This window comes from Leucoraja erinacea, chromosome 16 (assembly GCF_028641065.1).
Source record: "Leucoraja erinacea ecotype New England chromosome 16, Leri_hhj_1, whole genome shotgun sequence".
Lineage (NCBI taxonomy): Eukaryota > Metazoa > Chordata > Chondrichthyes > Rajiformes > Rajidae > Leucoraja > Leucoraja erinaceus.
Window position 1 is genome coordinate 18877520 of NC_073392.1, and position 18517 is coordinate 18896036.

At 42.7% G+C, this 18517-nt stretch overlaps 1 protein-coding gene across 1 annotated transcript in view; it reads right to left on the reverse strand.

The window, feature by feature from the left end:
- Nucleotides 1-1487: 1487 nt before the first annotated feature.
- sema3h (sema domain, immunoglobulin domain (Ig), short basic domain, secreted, (semaphorin) 3H) overlaps nt 1488-18517 on the reverse strand; it is a 128132-nt gene continuing 111102 nt past the window's right edge. Inside the window, exons 13-17 of the mRNA XM_055647751.1 lie at nt 14500-14541; nt 11564-11721; nt 8385-8446; nt 7439-7581; nt 1488-5302 (exon numbers count right to left, since the gene is read on the reverse strand). Coding sequence (XP_055503726.1) covers nt 4841-5302; nt 7439-7581; nt 8385-8446; nt 11564-11721; nt 14500-14541 — 867 coding nt within the window. The 3' untranslated portion in view covers nt 1488-4840. The remainder of the gene's footprint in view (nt 5303-7438; nt 7582-8384; nt 8447-11563; nt 11722-14499; nt 14542-18517) is intronic.

Genomic DNA, 18517 nt, shown 5'->3' on the forward strand with positions numbered 1-18517 from the left:
TTTTTTTCATTCATTGTTGAACCCTTTGTTCGCAGACAATGTAGTAATTGTCCCATGTGGCCTAACCTGCTGCTAGCGCTATATAAAACAATATTTTCACACACTCAAAAAAGTGAAATACATTTTCTAGGAACGATAGACTGGAAGCCTTTGACAGAAAGACTGCAGGGGGAGTCTTAGGATGAATGAGAACAAAAGAAGGGTGGAAGCGGACACTATTGACTGTCTCATAACTCAGCTTAGCAGGAGAGCTTGTATCCTGCCACTTATATAGTATATTACATAGACACTAGTGGCATTGCTGGTCTAATAGCGTAATTAGTAAATTACTGTTCTACATTATTTTCTTGACAAATATGCAAATGTGTCATCTCTCCTCCAGTCATCTAAATCCACCCTTGCATCATCCCCATTACTATCAAAAGTGAAGTCAGAGTCAGCCTGAGCTGTTATCATACAGCTGAGCTCCAAACACTAGTGCGGAGATCCCAAAATTCCCATATTCCAACTCTTCTACCCCCAGGCATGGCCTCGTGGGGCTGGTCAATGGGTGTGGCACTAGGAATGGGAGTATAGTTCATAGGTTTTAGGAGCAGAATTAGGCCATTCGACCTATCAAGTCTACTCTGCTATTTAATCATGGCTGATCTATCTTTCCCTCTCATCCCCCATTCTCCTGCCTTCTCCCCGTAAACCCTAACACCCATACTAATCAAGAATTTATCAATCTCCAAAGTAAAAATATCCATTGATTTGCCCTCCACAGCCGTCTGTGACGATGAATTCCGCAGGTTCTCCACCCTCTGACTAAAGAAATTCCTCCTCATCTCCTCTCTAAAGGTGCGTCCTTTTATTCTGAGGCTAATGGTTAGGGAGTGAAACAGAAATACGAAAGGCACAAGTTCCCAGGAGGCGGTGTCTCTTGTGCAGCTGAACTAAGCGTATCGCGGCCTGCAGGAGGAAGCCGCCAAATCGGTCCCCTGCTCCTTGGACCTGGCAGACCACCGGCCTGGAAGGGGGAAGCCACTGTGCTGGCCAAGATCGTCCTCCAAAGGCAAGAGGATGAAGCCAGTGACGATGGATGCGACGGGTGATGAGGAAGGCCGGTAGCAGAGGAGAGGGAACCAGAGTTTGGCCTACTGTGCCCTAATGGCCGAATGCGGGAGGCTCCCCTGTAGAACAAAGGTGGACAGGCTCGGATGTGGCGTCAAGGAAAGCAATGGCTGGAGGTTTACAACAGCCTGGGCCTTGCCGGGAACAGGCACCGCTCATAAGAACTAGAGCGTAGACTTTTAAAATGGCGCCAAAACATGGCGCCTCTCATACGCAGGCTCAGTAGACTATTTCTGTACACTTGCTAATCGAGGGTCGGGGTAATGGCAATACTCTACTGGTCTATTTCTCTACTGGTCTATTTGGAAGGAAAATAATTTCACTGTGTTAGCACTTTGCACACGTGACAATAAATGCACGATTGACAAAAAGAAGAGCAAGCAAGCCAATTCTATTTTATTTCAAAGCTGAGATGCAGGACACATTGGCATTATTAATAACACATGTCATACACAAAACTAAATATGTACATATCTCAAAGCAAAAATAAATGTACAGAAAAAAAATACAAATAAAATTAAATAATACTAACATAAGCATTTTATACCTTCTCAGAACCAGGTAGCTGACACCGTTTGAACCCTTGTCCGTAACAATTTTCATGAAAATGCCACCCAGGTAATATATGACTTAAATAGCTTTACATTTACACTTTGTAAATGAGGTCATATAGTAAGCTGAAGCTGTTCACTACATAAGTTAAATAGCCTCTGACCTAAGACTCATTAACATCTGAAGACTATAACGATGTTTCTGTAACCTTGTAACCATTAACAGGCTAGCTTAAACCACAAATTCAAAAAGTAAAAAACTCAAGATCTGCATAAATACTTTAATCCTCACTATCAGGAATCTCTCACTGTCTATAACTGTTTTAAAATTGTTGCACAGAAGCTGAGAAACAGATATTATTGGAATGTTCAGACAGTTCCCATGCCTTATATCAATGGAAGAGACAAGAGTAATGCAGTGGTTAGTGCTATTTCCACCCAGATCCAGGGACCCTGGTGTGATCCTGATCTCGGGTGCTGTCATTGTGGAGTTTCCAAGTTCTCCTGGTGACTTTTGAGTTTTCCCCGGGTACTGCAGATTCCTCCCACATCTTGCCCATGTGCAGGTAGATTCATTGACCACTGCACTTTACCCTTTAGTGTAGGTTTGTTGCAAAATAATGAATCTGCAAAAAGGAGTGAATGGGCATCTAAGAGAGAGAACAAGTTGGAGGAGTACTGGGAAATGTGGAAAGTAAACAGCAATCCCTCCAAACCTCACTCCATCCTGATCTGGCATAATATTGCCTTTGCTTCCAAATCCCAGAATAACATATCTTCAAAAATAGAATAAATATAAAACAATGTTAACAATGCTTCACCCGCCCCCTCCCCACATGTATCAGAAACAAACTCCAAAACATTCCTCACCCCATTTGCACAGCTGATTATGATTCTGCTTTAGTTCTTGTTAACCATCTTCACTGTCAACGATACTATTGATTTTGATGCCATCTAGTCGTGTCTTGTACTAGTCACGGGCCTCCAATCTGAAAAACAACCTTCCACGTCTACTTCCTACTGTCAAGCCAATTCTGTGTCCATTTAGCTATATCTCCCTAGATCCCATGTGATCAAACCTTCTGTGCAGAAACTTATCAAAGGCTTCGTAGAAGTCCATGTAGACTACATCTACAGACCTGCCCACATCAGCCTTCTTGACTATTTCTTTAGAACCATAACATCTGAGAGTCATGATTTCCCATGCACAAAATCATGCTAACTATTCTAATCAATACTATCTTTCCACATGCATGTACATTTTATTCCTCAGAATCCTCTCCAGTAACTTACCTACCACAGATGTTAGGCTATTGTTTCATGGTTTTTCTTTGCAGCCCTTCTTAATATGATTTGGAGTTGAGCCTACATCCAAACTGAACTAATTTAGCCCCTTCATTCAAAGACACAACCACAGAGGTGCTGTGTCTCCCTCTGCCCAAACCTGTTCAATGCATCTGTCCCTCAATAGCCCACAGCCTCAGCACTCTTTCCACCCCAACCACCTGTTATCTCCATTTCTGTTACCTGGCCTTGTCTATGCTAAAAGTCACTGAATTTCCTTAATGGGAAATTATTTCGGAATCCATAAATGTGGGTAAGAAATGGTAGTCAAATGAAAGGTTATCATCCCAGTGAAAGATAACCTAGTGCAAATATTGACTATATCTCTCTCTCTGGAGATGCAGCCACTTTAGATTTCCAGTACACACCCAACTTTGTTTTTCTATTATTTTTCTATACTATTTTGCATTGTGTTGCAAAAAATCAGGGTGGCAATTATCAAAAGGGAGGGATCAATAGAAAGTATGTGGTTTTAATATTGAATGGCCTAGTTCAGCTATTAGAGAAGATTTAGAACAGTTCTTTTCAATTAAGGTTCCAGCAGATTCAATGACAGCATCTCAAAATTCAGTGATCAAAACACAAAAGTACTGGAACGTACACGGAAGATACATAACTAGTGATTCTACAAATGATGCAACAGATATTCTTCCCTTGCCTGGAGTCCATGGCTTACAATAGTGGAAAACTATTATTTCCCAATATCCCCAATATTTCCCAATATCAACAACCAAAAGGCAGCCTCCCGCTGTTCCGAAACATTCCCTATAAACAATTCAGTGGTGGATTCTATTGAGTTAGTCTAAATAATATTTTAAGAATGTCAATAAACAGTAATTAGTAATATTTTGCATGCAAATGTAACGTTCTTTATCCCCAAATTTGCTGAACTGATTCTGGCATGTTTGTTTATTTTTACAATAATGTTTAGATTTTGATTATTACAAAGACATTCATACTGATTTTCTGTCCACTTCTTGTTTGGAGATCATTGAACCAGCAATTCATTGGTCCTGTCTTCATTGTGAGCTTACACGCTTAACATTGACAGGGACACTATTGTTGAGCCTGACTCTGACTTTCACATCCATTCTATGCTACTTTTAACTGGGGGTCATTGGGTAGTGATTAGGAATCAGGCCATAGTTACCTGGCTTCAGCCCTGCATTTTTGCAGTCAGTAATAATGCCTCCATATGTTTAGGTCTGTTCACTCTGAAATCCAAGAATTGAATGTAAATGGGTTTGCCGACAATGGGTCACGGGGAAAACGTAACACCAGATTTAGTTTAGCAATCTTTGGTTCTTCCACTGCAATAGCCTGGAGTTAGGAGAAGCCCCCTGCATTTTATGGATTTTGACATAATCAAGACATTTTCTCTGTTTGTATTTGAATAGTTCCGTCCCAAGTCTTACAACAGCTAAATATTTACAGTAGAGTTGTGGTTTAAAGCTATTCGAATTACTTCTCTTTAATGCAGTAGAAATTGTTTGTGGCATTTCTCATTGCCAGTAAACTCTTTAAATCTTTAGACCCACAAGCAGATGCCCAGTTTGTATTATATTTAAAGACTACACATCAAGGATTTATAGTGTGGAAGTAAGTTGGCTGGGAACACTCACGTCAATGCATTTCAAAGATGGATTGATTATCGCTCCCATTTGTAGGAAAAAGAACAGATAGACAACCATACATTTATCCTCAGCCAAAAGCAGGTCAAAGATGTTGCAAGCAAAGCCTTTAGCTTATCAGAGTCCAAAGAGTTTTTGAAAGATTTAAGTTTGTTGAGCCTTCTTTTATTTGACTTTGGATGAAGGTTATGGGACCAACTGCTAGATACTGCGAGGTGATCGCTGGAACTTGGTGTGTTTGTTCTTGTTCCTTCTGCCTCCTGTGGGCGGTTTGTTTTTCCTGGCAGGCTCCACGCTGCGGTGCTTTTTGCCCGCCCGCAATTTGTTGCGTTTCTTCTTCAAGTCTCTCTGCCAGACCTGCTCACAGTATAAATCCATTTTGGATGGGTAATTGATGAGGGTCATGATGTTCTTGTACCAGGGCTGAACACTGTGACTGGTGCCCAGAAGAGATCGGTCTTTCATGGGGCCAGCTGACTGTCCCTCACCTTCATACAGATTTGCCAGCAGGTCAGCGGTCACCACATTGAGCCGCACCTTCATCAGTGTCCAGCGCAAACCATGGTCCTCAATCTGGCAATGATAGACGCCTGCATCCTGATGATCTATTTGGCGAATTAGCAAGCCTTGCTCAATTGGGATGATCCGGTCCCCAAAGCTAACCTACAAACAAATATTATATTAAATCCTTTAGTGTTAAACATCTTGTTCTTAAATATGCACAAACATTGGACAGATGGAGCAGATATGGAGAGACACGAGACTGCAGATGCTGGAACCTGGAGCAACAGACAAGTAAAGCAGTACCCGTGGAGGGAAATGGGTGACACAGCGACGTAGCTGGTAGAGCCAGAGTCCCGGGAGTGAATGTATGGAGTTTGCACATTCTCCTTGTGAACGTGTGGGTTTCCTCTGGGTGATCTGGCTATCTCCCGCATCCAAATCACGAGTTTGTTGATTAATTGGCCTCTGTAAATTGCATCTAGTGTTAGGCAGTGGATGCAAAAGTGGGCAATGGGCAAATGGTTGGCATGGTCTCAGTGGGCTGTAGAGTCTGTATCCATGCTGTATCTTTCAATCAATCATTAAGGAAACAAATGGACAGTCAGTGTTTCAAGGTCAGGACCCTTCATCCTGACTGGGGTTTGTAAGGGAGGTGGGTGGGCTGATGATTATTAGGTTCTGGGTATTCCACAAGCGCTCGTGTGTCAGGTTTCCCAGTTCATGTGTCACTCCCTGGAAGGCAGCGTGTTTCAAAACACTTAGCTGTCAACGACAACAACAGAGAAATGGAGTGTTGACCAACTACATACGACTCTGATCTAAGACCGGGAGTGCTGAAAACAGCATCCGTGAGGACAGAGACAGAATTGGTGATCCAGTTGATAACTTTTCGTCGGCACTAAAGGTGCAAATTTTTTTTTAACATTTTACGGAGTTCTGATGAAATGACCTTGACCTGAAAATTGAACTGTTTCTTTCCCGCTACATGTTGCCCTATTTGCTGAGAATTCACAAAATAATTTATTTGATTTGGGATTTCCAGCATCTGCAGTAATTGTGTGTGTGTGTGGTTGTGGTGTGCATGGTTGTGGTGTGCATGGTTGTGTTTGTGTGTGAGCGTGTGCCTCTTCTATCTGATAGTTTTGTCTGGAATTTCTTGAGCTGAGCTTGAATCAACTGGTTTTGATAAGGAGCGAGCCTGTGGTTGGTGCTGGAATATGAGATGTTGTTGTGGTATGTTATTCAGATGCCAAGGATATTCAGAACTGTTAAGGAGTTGGCAAAAGCCATTTTTAGTTGTACTTTCTACAAGGACAGATTGAGTAGAAATAATTTATATTCACCGCGGTTTCGAAAAATAACAGGTGATCTCATTGTCACATTTAAAAACCTGAGATACAGAGAGGCATTGGCAGGGGCTGCTGTCTTTGATTGAATGGTTTGGACTGGTGGACATAGGATGTAGCGTTGCTACTTTAGGCTGAAGTGACGAGGAATTTCTTTACTTGGAAACTCTCCACCTCAGCGTACGGCTCAGTCATCAAAGGTGAGACCGATAGGATTTTGGACAATAAGAAATAAAAGGTTACTGATGTTAGCCAGGAAAGCATTGCGATAGAACAGCTGCCTCTCAGGACGAAAGGGTCAGATAACCACCTGCTACAGCTGTCCCCTATGTTTGTAAAAGGATCTGGGACCACACCACACACAAACATATTTTTTTTGCAACTATCCACAAGCAGCCAAGTTGACAAAATGCATAACCAAGCCCCACATGGAAAGGTAGACATTTCCTGAGTTGGTTAACCATTCCATCTAAGTTTTCTGGAAACCTGATCCCCACCTCCCACCAACCTATATTAGTGTTGGCCACCTCACCTGTATGCATGCATCAGATGGAGATAAGAAAGCCTCTCCCATTAAAGGATGGCAGCTGAAAGGGAACTAATACTCTGGGTATTATACAACTCTCACAGACTCACTCAACTCCCTCTATGCTTCCATTCTGTCAAAAAGCACAGCAGATTTTCATTCCCCAGTACTTCTGTTCAATGAAAAAGGACAGAAAGTGCTGGTGTAAGGGAGAGGGCCAGGGAGCATCCCTGGCTGGAGAACATGGATAGGTCACATTTTGGATTGGGCCCTTCTTCAGACCTTCTTCAAACCCTCTGAATTACTCCAGCACTTTGTATCCTTTTGTGTAAACCTGCGTCTGCAGTTCTTTGTTTCTACTTCCTTCTAATGGTTTGCTAGATGCATGAAAGTCTACAATAAAAGGATAGAACCCATCTTTACCTCCTGCAGTATCCCGTTCTTTTCACTCGGCTCCAGGAACCATGTGATTGTTGCAAGCCGGGATTTGGGAATGCATTCCAAGTACGTGTTGTTTCCCTCAACAACAAACAACGCCTTTTCTTCAGTCCAAGTGTACATGGCTCCTGCGGGAAACACCACGAAAATCACTGAGGACAATTTCAGTCAAATGTCCAGGTATCACTAAAAGTGCAACTTAATGTGAAATGACAAATAGTTGTGACACCATTTAATTCTACACACACTGTGAATTATTTTAAACAAAATTTCTGCACTTGATAATTGTAAATTGTGAAGAATGCTGGAGGAGACTGAATTTGGATGAATATGTTGAATGGCAAAGGGCCAAACTCCTAATCTTTGTCCAATATTTCTGAGTTTAGAATCTTCAAAGGGTACAAATGCCTTCACCTTTGCAAAATAAATTGTCTTCCCATCAACTCTCATCTCAGAATTGAACATCAGGCTCCAAGAAATTGCATATTTTATTTCTACTGTTTCCATCGCCATATTGCCACAGAGGGACTGAACCTTTTTAAACACCAGAATCCCTCCACAATTACCTAGCTTTAATAAAATGCTGTGCTATAGCAATCCTCTCTGAATGCTTTCCATTTCCTAACTTTTAACTTTTATTTTTCCGAACTTCTTAAGTTTCCGTGTATGTCCCAACCCCACCCTGTTCAAATCTGCACAGCCAGCCAACTTGACATTTGGAGGCAAAAGAGCTGTACTGAGCTCCTTTGTCTTCTGCATTTGGAGAAAGCAAACCTGGAAAATTACTTGATTATTTGTCAGAAAAAAGAAACCTCGAAAGAATTCTAAATAAACCTCAAGCAGTTTGACAGGCTACTTCTCATGTGCAAGAGTTTCAATGATTGCACTCATGAATAGGCTGACCTCCTGGCTTTCTCTTTGTGACACTTACCTCCCTGGTTGAAGCATTGGGTCAAAGGGTCTCCATTCAGAGTGACCTGGCGAGTGAGTCTTCTGCAAGCAAACATAGCAGCAAGGGGTCAGGTTCAACAGCAGGCTATTGAAGCCTCAATCCAAAGCATTCCCTTTTATCCTGTGTTTTACTTGAACGGTATCCAGCAGCAAATAATTCAGTTGGCTTGTGTCAATGGCCATATCTGTTGCCTCAGAGAGGTTTTTGAAAGCTACCCAAACCATAGGATTTACTTTTATAGATAGTCTCATTATACGGTGAAATTAGAGAGTAATGATTACATCCAATACAGGGCTGGGTTGGTTTCTGTACAGATTTTATCTCTGTGCGGATTGTAGTCTGAAATTGAATAAAAACCTTCACGGGTTTTATAATTTCTATGAAAAGTATATATACTAGTCCATTGTTCATTTTGTGTCTATATACACACAGACATGAGTGTGTTTGGTGTCTACACAAATATATCAATGGACTGGTATTTAATGGAAGGATTAATATAGAGGAAATCTAGAAAATAAGTATTGAGTGGTAGCCATAGCCAGAAAGATTTGTTTTTAAGTTATTGATTTTGCTGTGCTTCTTCAGAATGACCAGTATTTATTGCTCATCATCACCAAATGACAGTCATTTGACAGATGTTTTGACTTTAGGCATTACTTTTGATATACAGTGCGGAATCAGGTCCTTCGGGCCACTGAGTCCGAACTGACCAGCAATCACTCCGTACATTAACCTACACACACGGGATGATTTTACAACTTACCAATTAACTAACAAACCTGCACCTGTTTTAAAGAGTCAAAATCCTTAGCGGGGGGGGGGGGGGGGGGGGGGAGAGGTGGGAACTTTAAGCTTGGCTTGTGTCCAGCATTGGTTGGTAGTGGCGATCAGTTCAGGCATCACAGGTTGCCACATCTCATCTCTGTTAAAGAAGGGTGTCATTTTGTTTTGGACCAGCATTGTAGCACATTGTTTGGAGCACATTACAGGGCACTGATAAGTTAGGGGATTGAAGGACATAAAGTGTAGCTTCCACATTAAAGGTTTAATATTTGCACAGCATTATGATAATTTGCAGTGAATAATTGGTTTCATATATTTGGGATACTCACAGAACTTTGGAGACTCTGGCTCATAATTTTAGTCACATGGTACAGTGGCATGCTAGACATGAGTCATGTAATACAATGAATATCTTTTATTTATAATGACTCCCAACAGTTCTGATGTGTCTTCTTTATGTGTTAACATGTTCTGGATTTAGTTTAGAGATACAGTGTGGAAACTGGCCATTCGGTCCACCGAGTCCGCTCTGACCAGCAATCATTCATACACTATTTCTATCGTACACACTAGGGATAATTTGTAAAAGTCAATTAACCTACAAGCCTGCACGTCCCTGGAGTGTGGGAGAAAATATGATGGCGTGTATGAAGTAGACCAGCACATTTCTGAACTACATCTTAGACATCATGCTGAAAAAAACAAAATCTTTCACCTCTGGGATCAAAACTAGCCAAGACTGAAGGAGTAATAAATCTAATAGAGAATTCAAGAGAAGCATATTTACTCGGACACTGTGTGGAAGGAGGAAATTACCATGTGGAGCAGTTGAAGTAAATATTGTAGAATAGTTGAGGCTAATGAGGGGGGGAGAATAGGAGGTAAAAGGGAATAGAAGCTTATGTCAATCAATGCAGTGAAATATAGATGGTTGTGTGGAGGTCTCAGCAGTGCATATACACTGGCATGGACCATTTTTGGCAACAGCTTTATTTCTGCTGTGTGCTTCCTATGAACTTTTATATAAACATTATCCTTTCTGTCTCTTCCCAGTCCTTCATGAGAACGTGCCAAGTTACACTTGGCATATCTGGACCATACGGAATTCACACTTGGACTAATCAGAAGACCTAGTTTACAATATATAGAAGTTGAATCCTGGAGAGTGGAAAGGAAGTTTCTGAGACTTAAGATTAAAGCAAATTAGTGGGTAGTGAAAACATTCTTTGTATGATCTGGAAATTCATGCTACTAACCAAACTCCATTCAAGTCACAATGTAGCACAATACTTATGATAGATTTGTATCTGATTTCATAAGATGCTTGTATGAAATCTACTTTTCCGGTAGGAATCGGGATCGTAGAGAACAGCTGAGATGGGGAGCATGCAAGATGGGATTGGATTTAACCTAATGGTCCTTTAAGACCACTGCTCAAGTACCCCTGGAAAGTGGGGGAGGAAAGGTGCTGCAGAAAGGGCCATTCTCATCCATTGTTATGGGTGGGCAATTCCTGTATTTGCCTACAGTTGTGAGTTTTGGTTTTCGAAATATAGCATGGAAACAGGCCTTCAGCCGACTGAGCCCACACTGACCACTGATCACCCTTTCACACTCGTTCAATGTTATCCCACTTTCTCATCCACTCCCTACACAGTAGAGGCAATTTACGGAGGCCGATTAATCTACAAACACGCACATCTTTGGGATGTGGGAGGAAATGGAGCACCCGGAGGAAACTCACAGGAAGACTGTGCATACTCCACACAGACAGCATCCGAGATCAGTATCGAACCTGGGTCTCTGGCATTGTGAGGCATCGGCTCCATCAAGTGTGCCATTGTGCTGGTCCAATAGAATACAGATATGCGGTCACTTTCCGAAAGGTGGTGGGAGTGAAGTAATACATTTGTTTCAAGTTAATACAAATATTTAGCATCCTTCTCATGAGATTGGTCATGAGACAGAGGTGTTAGAGGAGTACACAGGCAGGGAGTTGTTCGAGAACCAGAGGGCATAGGTTTCAGGGGAAACGATTTAATAGGAATCGGAGGAGTGACTTGTACACGCAAAGGGTGGTGGGCATATGGAACAAGCTGCCGGGGGAAGGTGTTGATGCAGGGACTATCGCAACAATTAAGAAGCAATTAGACAGGTACATGGATAGGACAGGTTTAGGGGGATATAGGCCAAATGCAGCCAGGTGGGACAAGTGTAGATGGGTCATGTTGGTCTGTGATGGAAAGTTGGGTCGAAGGGCCTGTTTCCACACTGTATAACTATGACTCTAAGTAATTAATCCATATTCAGGTGTAATGAGATAACAAACACTGCAAAATGTTCAAGTAAACGTGTTATTGAAGGGCTGCACTGACCTGCGTGCGCCGGGTACGTAAGTACTGCACGAGCTTCCATTCCAGGTGCAGTAAGGATCTCTCGCTAGGCAGCATTCCGCACAACCTTTGCCATACAAATCACACTGGTACAGGGACACCTGGACCAGGCCGCTCTTTGAACCTAGATACAGCCACTGCTGTGGTGAAGACAAAAACCTGTTTGTGACTAATTTAAAGATGACATTCTCTCAGCTTTGTTCAGAGAACCATGGACCAGGAAGATTCATTTGTCTCCTTGTGCTAGTATCAGCTCATGGAGAATTGCCACTTCCTCTGTCCACCTTGCCCAGAATGATGTGAAGTGCTGGAGTAACTCAGCGGGTCAGGCAGCATCCCTGGGGAACATGGATGGGTGACATTTCAGGTCGGGACCCATCCTCAGACTGACCTTGCCCAGATTTATGTTGCTTTTCCCAGTATGATTCCAATCCCTTCACTGCTGAATCCACATCCGCCACCCTTGGGCAGTGCATTCAGATCACAAATAATTGCGTTGAATAAACCTCGCACTATTGCTTTGAACCACCAGCTGGACTCATTGCTCTGTTGAATTAGTGCTGCTTCATATCTACCACAGCAAGTAAACGGAGCCTTGTCTTAACACGTCATTGAGTTCAATATCTTTTCTTTCCATGGTAGGGGTAGCAAAAGCAAGGGGGCAAAAGTTCAAGGAGACAGGAAGGAGTATTACAGGGGATCTGAGGGGTAGGTTTTATTTTACAAAGTATGGTTCATATCTGGAACATGCTGCCGAATAGCTGGTATGATTATTACTTGTAATAAGCATTTGGACAGACTCTTAAATAGGCAGGGCAGGGCAAAGAAGGGCAAATGGGATTAGTTTAGATGGGCACAAAGGTTGGCATGGGTATGGTGGGCCGAAGGGTCCATTTCTGTGCTATATAACTTTGACTATAAGCCTTAGTTGTCCAAGTTGTGTTCAATTTTGGTTACCATGTTGTAGGAAAGATGTTGTCAAGCTGGAAAGGGTGCAGAGATGATTTACGAGGATGTTGCCAGGACTCGAGGACGTAAGCTACAGGGAGAGGTTGAGAAGACTGGGAATCTATTCCTTGGAGCGCAGGAGGATGAGGGGTGATCTTATAGAGGTGTACAAAATAATGAGAGGTATAGATTGGGTGGACGCATAGAGTCTCTTGCCCAGAGTAGGGGAATCAAGAACCAGAGGACATAGGTTTAGGGTGAGGGGCGAAAGATTTAATAGGAAACTGTGGGATAACAAAGGGTGGTGGGTGTATGGAACAACCTGCCGGAGGATGCAGTTGAGGCAGGTATTCAATTCAATTCAATTCAATTCAATTCAATTCAACTTTAATGTCATCGCACAAATACAAGTATCAGTACAACGAAATGCAGTTTTGCGTCAGACCGTAGTAGTTGTACATAAAGAGAAAAAAAACAAGAAAAAAATAGAAAGAGAGAAGATACAGAATAATCAGGAAATACAGAATGATTAAACAAAGGGGGACGGAGGGACCAGAGAAGTCTATCGTCGGGACTCCGAGTTCAGCAGTGTGATTGTGTTGTTATAGAAGCTTTTCCTCATCCTGCTGGTACGTGACCTGAGGCTCCTGTACCGCCTCCCTGATGGGAGGAGGGCAAACAGTCCATGGTTGGGGTGTGAGGGGTCTTTGATGATCTTCCCAGCCCGACTCAGACACCGCTTTCGGTGGAGGGCATCCATGGCAGGGAGCGGGGCACCGATGATGTGCTGCGCGGTTTTCACCACCCGTTGTAGTGCTTTCCTGTCCGCAGCAGTGCAGCTGCTGTACCATACTGTGAAGCAGGTGGTCAGGATACTCTCTATGGTACAGCGGTAAAAGTTGGTCAGGATCTGGGGGGACAGGTGGGCTTTCTTGAGCCTCCTAAGGAAGTAAAGGCGCTGCTGTGCCTTTTTGATCAGCTTGGAGGTGTTGAGGGACCAGGACAAGTCCTCCGAGATATGCACTCCGAGGAATTTATAGCTGGAGGTATTATCGCAACATTTAAGAAACATTTAGACAGGTACATGAATAGGACAGGTTTATAGGGATATGGGCCAAATGCAGGTAGGTGGGACTAATGCAGATGGGACATGCTGGTCAGTGTGGTCATTGGGCCAAAGGGCCTGTTTCCATGCTGTATGACTATGACTCTATGAGTAAATATATTGTACTGGAGTCCTAGAACCCGCAACACATCGATCCAGAGGTTGTCCGCCCAGCAAGGACAGGCAGAGCAGGATCAGGAGATGAAGAGCATTGGCCAGGGCTCCTACAGCTATTCAGCAAATCATGCGATCATGCAAGGTTGGGTTCTTGGGAGGAATTGGCCCATTGAAAATTAACGAGGGAGGGGTTTCAATTACTGCTCTGACAACCATACAGTGAGTGATTTATGAACTGAGCCCCATTTAAATGCTTTTGCCTGGAAAACCCTCTCCAGTTTCACTTTGTGTTACATAGCACAGTTATTTGGCCTTTGCTTCAGGTACTGCTCAGGAAATTGGTCTGCTCTCCCCTTTGCCTCAGAGAGATGGTGTTTACAAATGTAATCACCCAGATGGTTACTGCCCTGAAGATCCAGTTCAACCACAAGAATGAGCAGAGACACCAGTGACCCAGGAACGTCTTAAGATCCAAGAACTGTGGCTGCTGCTGAAGTTCGATAAGGTGTCAGTAATCCTCAGTATTTGGTAAAATTATATAAGGTTTCAGAGATGCTGTTTTGTAGATTGCACAAATAGATTGATTGCACCAGCAGTGGGGAGAGATTCTCTTTGGATGCTCTCTGACCTTGTTCCAAGGAAAATAATTTTCAAATCTATCATTCTAAACATTCAGATTTATTTCAATCCAGAAAATGTTGTCTGAATGAGCAAATGACCATCGGATTTCCCGGATGTGTCAGCTTACCCGTTTCCTGGACAGTTGCATTGAAGTGATAGGTGATTTGTCCTGAAGAGAGATGAAACATTGGTTAGGAGGCATCCATAATATTAACAGGAAAAATATTATTCAGAATAATTCTGTAATTCTTTTTACTTTACACTGAGATGAAACAAAACAGAAAATATACTTTAGAAAACACAGATTTAAATATCTTCTAGCAACTTGATCATTGATCCGTCTTTCATGTAGAATAAATTAAACTCACAATAGGCACAAAGTGCTGGAGTAACGCAGTGGGTCAGCCAGCATCTTATATTCTTTAGAGGTACAGTGTAGAAACAAGCCCCTCGGCACCGAGTCCACACTGACCAGCGATCATACCCGTACACTAACACTATCCTACACACTAGGGACCAATTTACAATTTTTACCAAAGCCAATTAACCTACAAACCTGTACGTCTTTGGAGTGTGGGAGGAAACCGGAGCACCCAGAGAAAACACACGCGGTCACAGGGAGAACATCCAAATCCTATACAGACAGCACCCATCGTCAGGATCGCACCCGGGTCTCTCGCGCTGTAAGGTAGCAACTCTACCACTGTATCACTGTGCCACCGCAAAAGGAAAGGTGATCTGAAGAAGGATCCCAGCCCAAGACATCACCATCCTTTTTCTCCAGAGATGCTGCCTGACCCATTGAGTTACTCCAGCACTTTGTGTCTACCTTTGGTATAAACCAGCATCCACAGGTCTTTGTTTCTACACTCACAATATTAATTCCAAAGCTATTTTGAATTTACTAGTCTTACAAGTGCAGCATTTAGGGTGTTTCTCCATGGCACTGTCACAGAGAGGTACATTGTTCAGGACATTGGCAATTCCCTATGCCATGGGAGATTTAGCAGTAACCTGAACTATTCGGATGAGAGATAAAGATTTGTATTTTAATGTTTCATCTGAAGAATGCAACTTCAAACAACACGACTCACTAAGTACTGCAATGCAATCTCAGGCTGGATTATGTGTTCAATTCTACATGATCCTTTCAAAAACAGCAGCATAGTGTATCAAATCTGCAAAGTATGGACATGATTGTACAATCTTCTGGAAATGCTCCAAAAATGAAACAGTATCTGAAATAGTGTATTTCTGATGTCAACTTCAAACTGGCCCACCCACAACCATTTACGTGGGACAAATGACAAAAACAGAGAGTTGGATCGATTGTTTCTTGTCAAAAAAATAGATGACTCAGCAAAAGAATAAAAACAGAACATTTTGGAAATACTGAGCAGGTCGGGGCAGCATCTGTGGAGAGAAACGTTGACATTTCAGGCCGATGAGTTCTATTTCTCATTTCAAACTCATGGGCGGCACTTTGCCTCAGCTAGTAGAGCTGCTGCATCACCAGAGACCTGGGTTCAGTCCTGACCTCAGGTCTTGTCTGTGTGGAATTTACACGTTCTCCCTGTGACTACATGGGGATTCCTCCAGCGCTCCACTTTCTTCCCATTTCCCAAGATATGTGGGTTGTGGGTCAACTGCCCATTGTGTGTGGGCGAGTGGTAGAATCTTGGGGTAATTGTTGGGAATGTGGAGAGATTAAAAGGTGGACAAAATTGCTGGAGAAACTCAGCGGGTGCGGCAGCATCTATGGAGCGAAGGAAATAGGCAACGTTTCGGCCCGAAACGTTGCCTATTTCCTTCGCTCCGTAGATGCTGCCGCACCCGCTGAGTTTCTCCAGCAATTTTGTCTACCTTCGATTTTCCAGCATCTGCAGTTCCTTCTTGGAGAGATTAAAAATTGGGATCAGTGTCGCACTAACATAAATGAGTGTTTGATGATGGGAGTGGATTTGCTGGGATGAAGGACCTGCTTCTGCATTGCATCTTCCTGTGACATAAATTATTTTAGTGGTTATGTCACTGGAATAGTAATCCAGGAAGGCTAGATTATTCATCCAAAGAATTTAGTTTAGTTTTCATTCATTCATCATCGTTGAGAACATTAGCGACACAAAGGTGCTGGTTTCCAACGGGAACGGTGACGGACACAGGACACATCTCTGTCCTCCAGTTCCTGTGGACTTCAGCTGCTGGAAGTATAGGATTTTGGTGTGTGTGCTTTATATCATAATTCCTTACAGTGGTATGTACCACAGCGATCGCAACTTCTACTGAAGTGTGGATGGCTGTTGGCTCGCTAGATGCTCATCCGCCCTTTGATAGGTCTTGTTTTTGGTCCTGCTGAGGTCAACAGCCCCCTCCTCAACTGGCAAACCAGGTGGGGGAGACGGCGTCGCCGACTATCCGACCATGGAGTAGGTAGCAGGGGATTACATGGTACCCGTGGCGAGGTTTAGTTTAGAGATACACTGTGGAAGCTGGCCCTTTGGCTCACCAAGTCCACCCCCGTACACTAGTTCTATCCTACACATTTGGGACAATTTACAGAAGCCTATTAACCTACAAACCTGCACATCTTTGGAATGTGTGAGGAAACAAAAGCAGCCAGAAAAACCCACGCAGTCACAGGGGGAATGTGCAAACTCCATACAGATAGCACCCATAGTCAGGATTGAACCCGGGTCTCAGGCACTGTGAGGCAGCGCCACTTCGACATGTACTTTTTAAAAAGAATGAAATAAAATTGTTGGTGTCTGTTGGGTTATAAACAACTAGCCCATGAATGTTCTGTAAGAAAGAGAACATGGCCTCCTCAATCTATCTGATTTGGACAACACACAATGTCCCCCTGAAGTGTCCAGGTGTAGCACTCTCATCGGAACAGTTGGAGCAGAACAAAAGATACAGGTGTTACCTGAATCAATGAACAAAAAATAACATAATTTTTCCTTGCTGAGCAAAACATGATATTATTTTTTTTTACCTCAGCCCATACTCTAGGCACCAAAGAACCGAGACAGGGCTCCTCATTCCTGATGCTACGTAACAATGGACCTCACATTAACTCTTACATAAAAGGGAGGCCTTCCTGATTAGCAACTTCAAAGCCCAGAAAAAAAAGGAAAATTAAGAGACCTTAAAAAGTTTACATGGAAGTTAGTAATCGGAGTAGAAGAGATAATTAAGATGAATATTCCACTTCTTTATCCCCTGATCAAAAGAGCAAACCAAACCTTGCATCATTAGTCTAAGGCTGTTGTCTGTGTTTCTTATAAATTAGCTGTGGAGCTTTCCACAACTTCTAATTAATGAAGCATTGCCACGAATCATGAGATGGACAACTTGGTCAGTGACTCAAACCTTTTTTTCTTATGAATTCAGAAGTCCACACAACATTAGCAAATAGATTTAAAAATGTTACATCGAGAAAGATTTTTGACTGAAGAAAACGATTTTTAAATAAAACGTGTGCCTTTTCTAATCTCCAGGCAAGAAGACTTCTGCGGGCAATATTCATGCAGGTTTTAGCACAGCAGGGTTTGGCTTGATATTTTTGATAAATCTCTTGCCAGAGTAGTCCCTTGAGTGTTAAAATTCTAGGCAAGCACGCTCACATCTTGGGCTGCCTGACTGAAACCTCATGAATATATAAATGATTTGCCAAGAAATGTTCGTATCAGGGCCCTACACAAATCAGAATTCCCTTTTCACAGCTGTTTTGAATTGAATCTCCATTTGCTTAAATTCTTTGTTACTTAGAACAACAAATCTGAATTTCTTCCAAGGGTCTACCCTGTCTGATCACCTCCTCAACGTCACTCCACCCTGTCTGGCTCACTCTCAAATTCCTCACATGTCTCAGTCTCCCTTTACACTTCCCCACCATATTTAGTCTTCCCTCACCCTTCCTCACCATTTGGTGTTCACTGACTCTTCTCCACCCTCCTTGATCCCCCCTTACACTCCCTTACCCTTCCTCCCCATTTGGGGTTCAAGTCCATAGCAAAGCATCAAGGCAAATTCCTTTTATGTATCCATACTTGGCTAATAAAATGTATTCAATTCAATTCAATTCAAATAGCAACACAAGTAAATAGAGTGGTAAATTGAAAGTATTTGGTATGTTTACCATC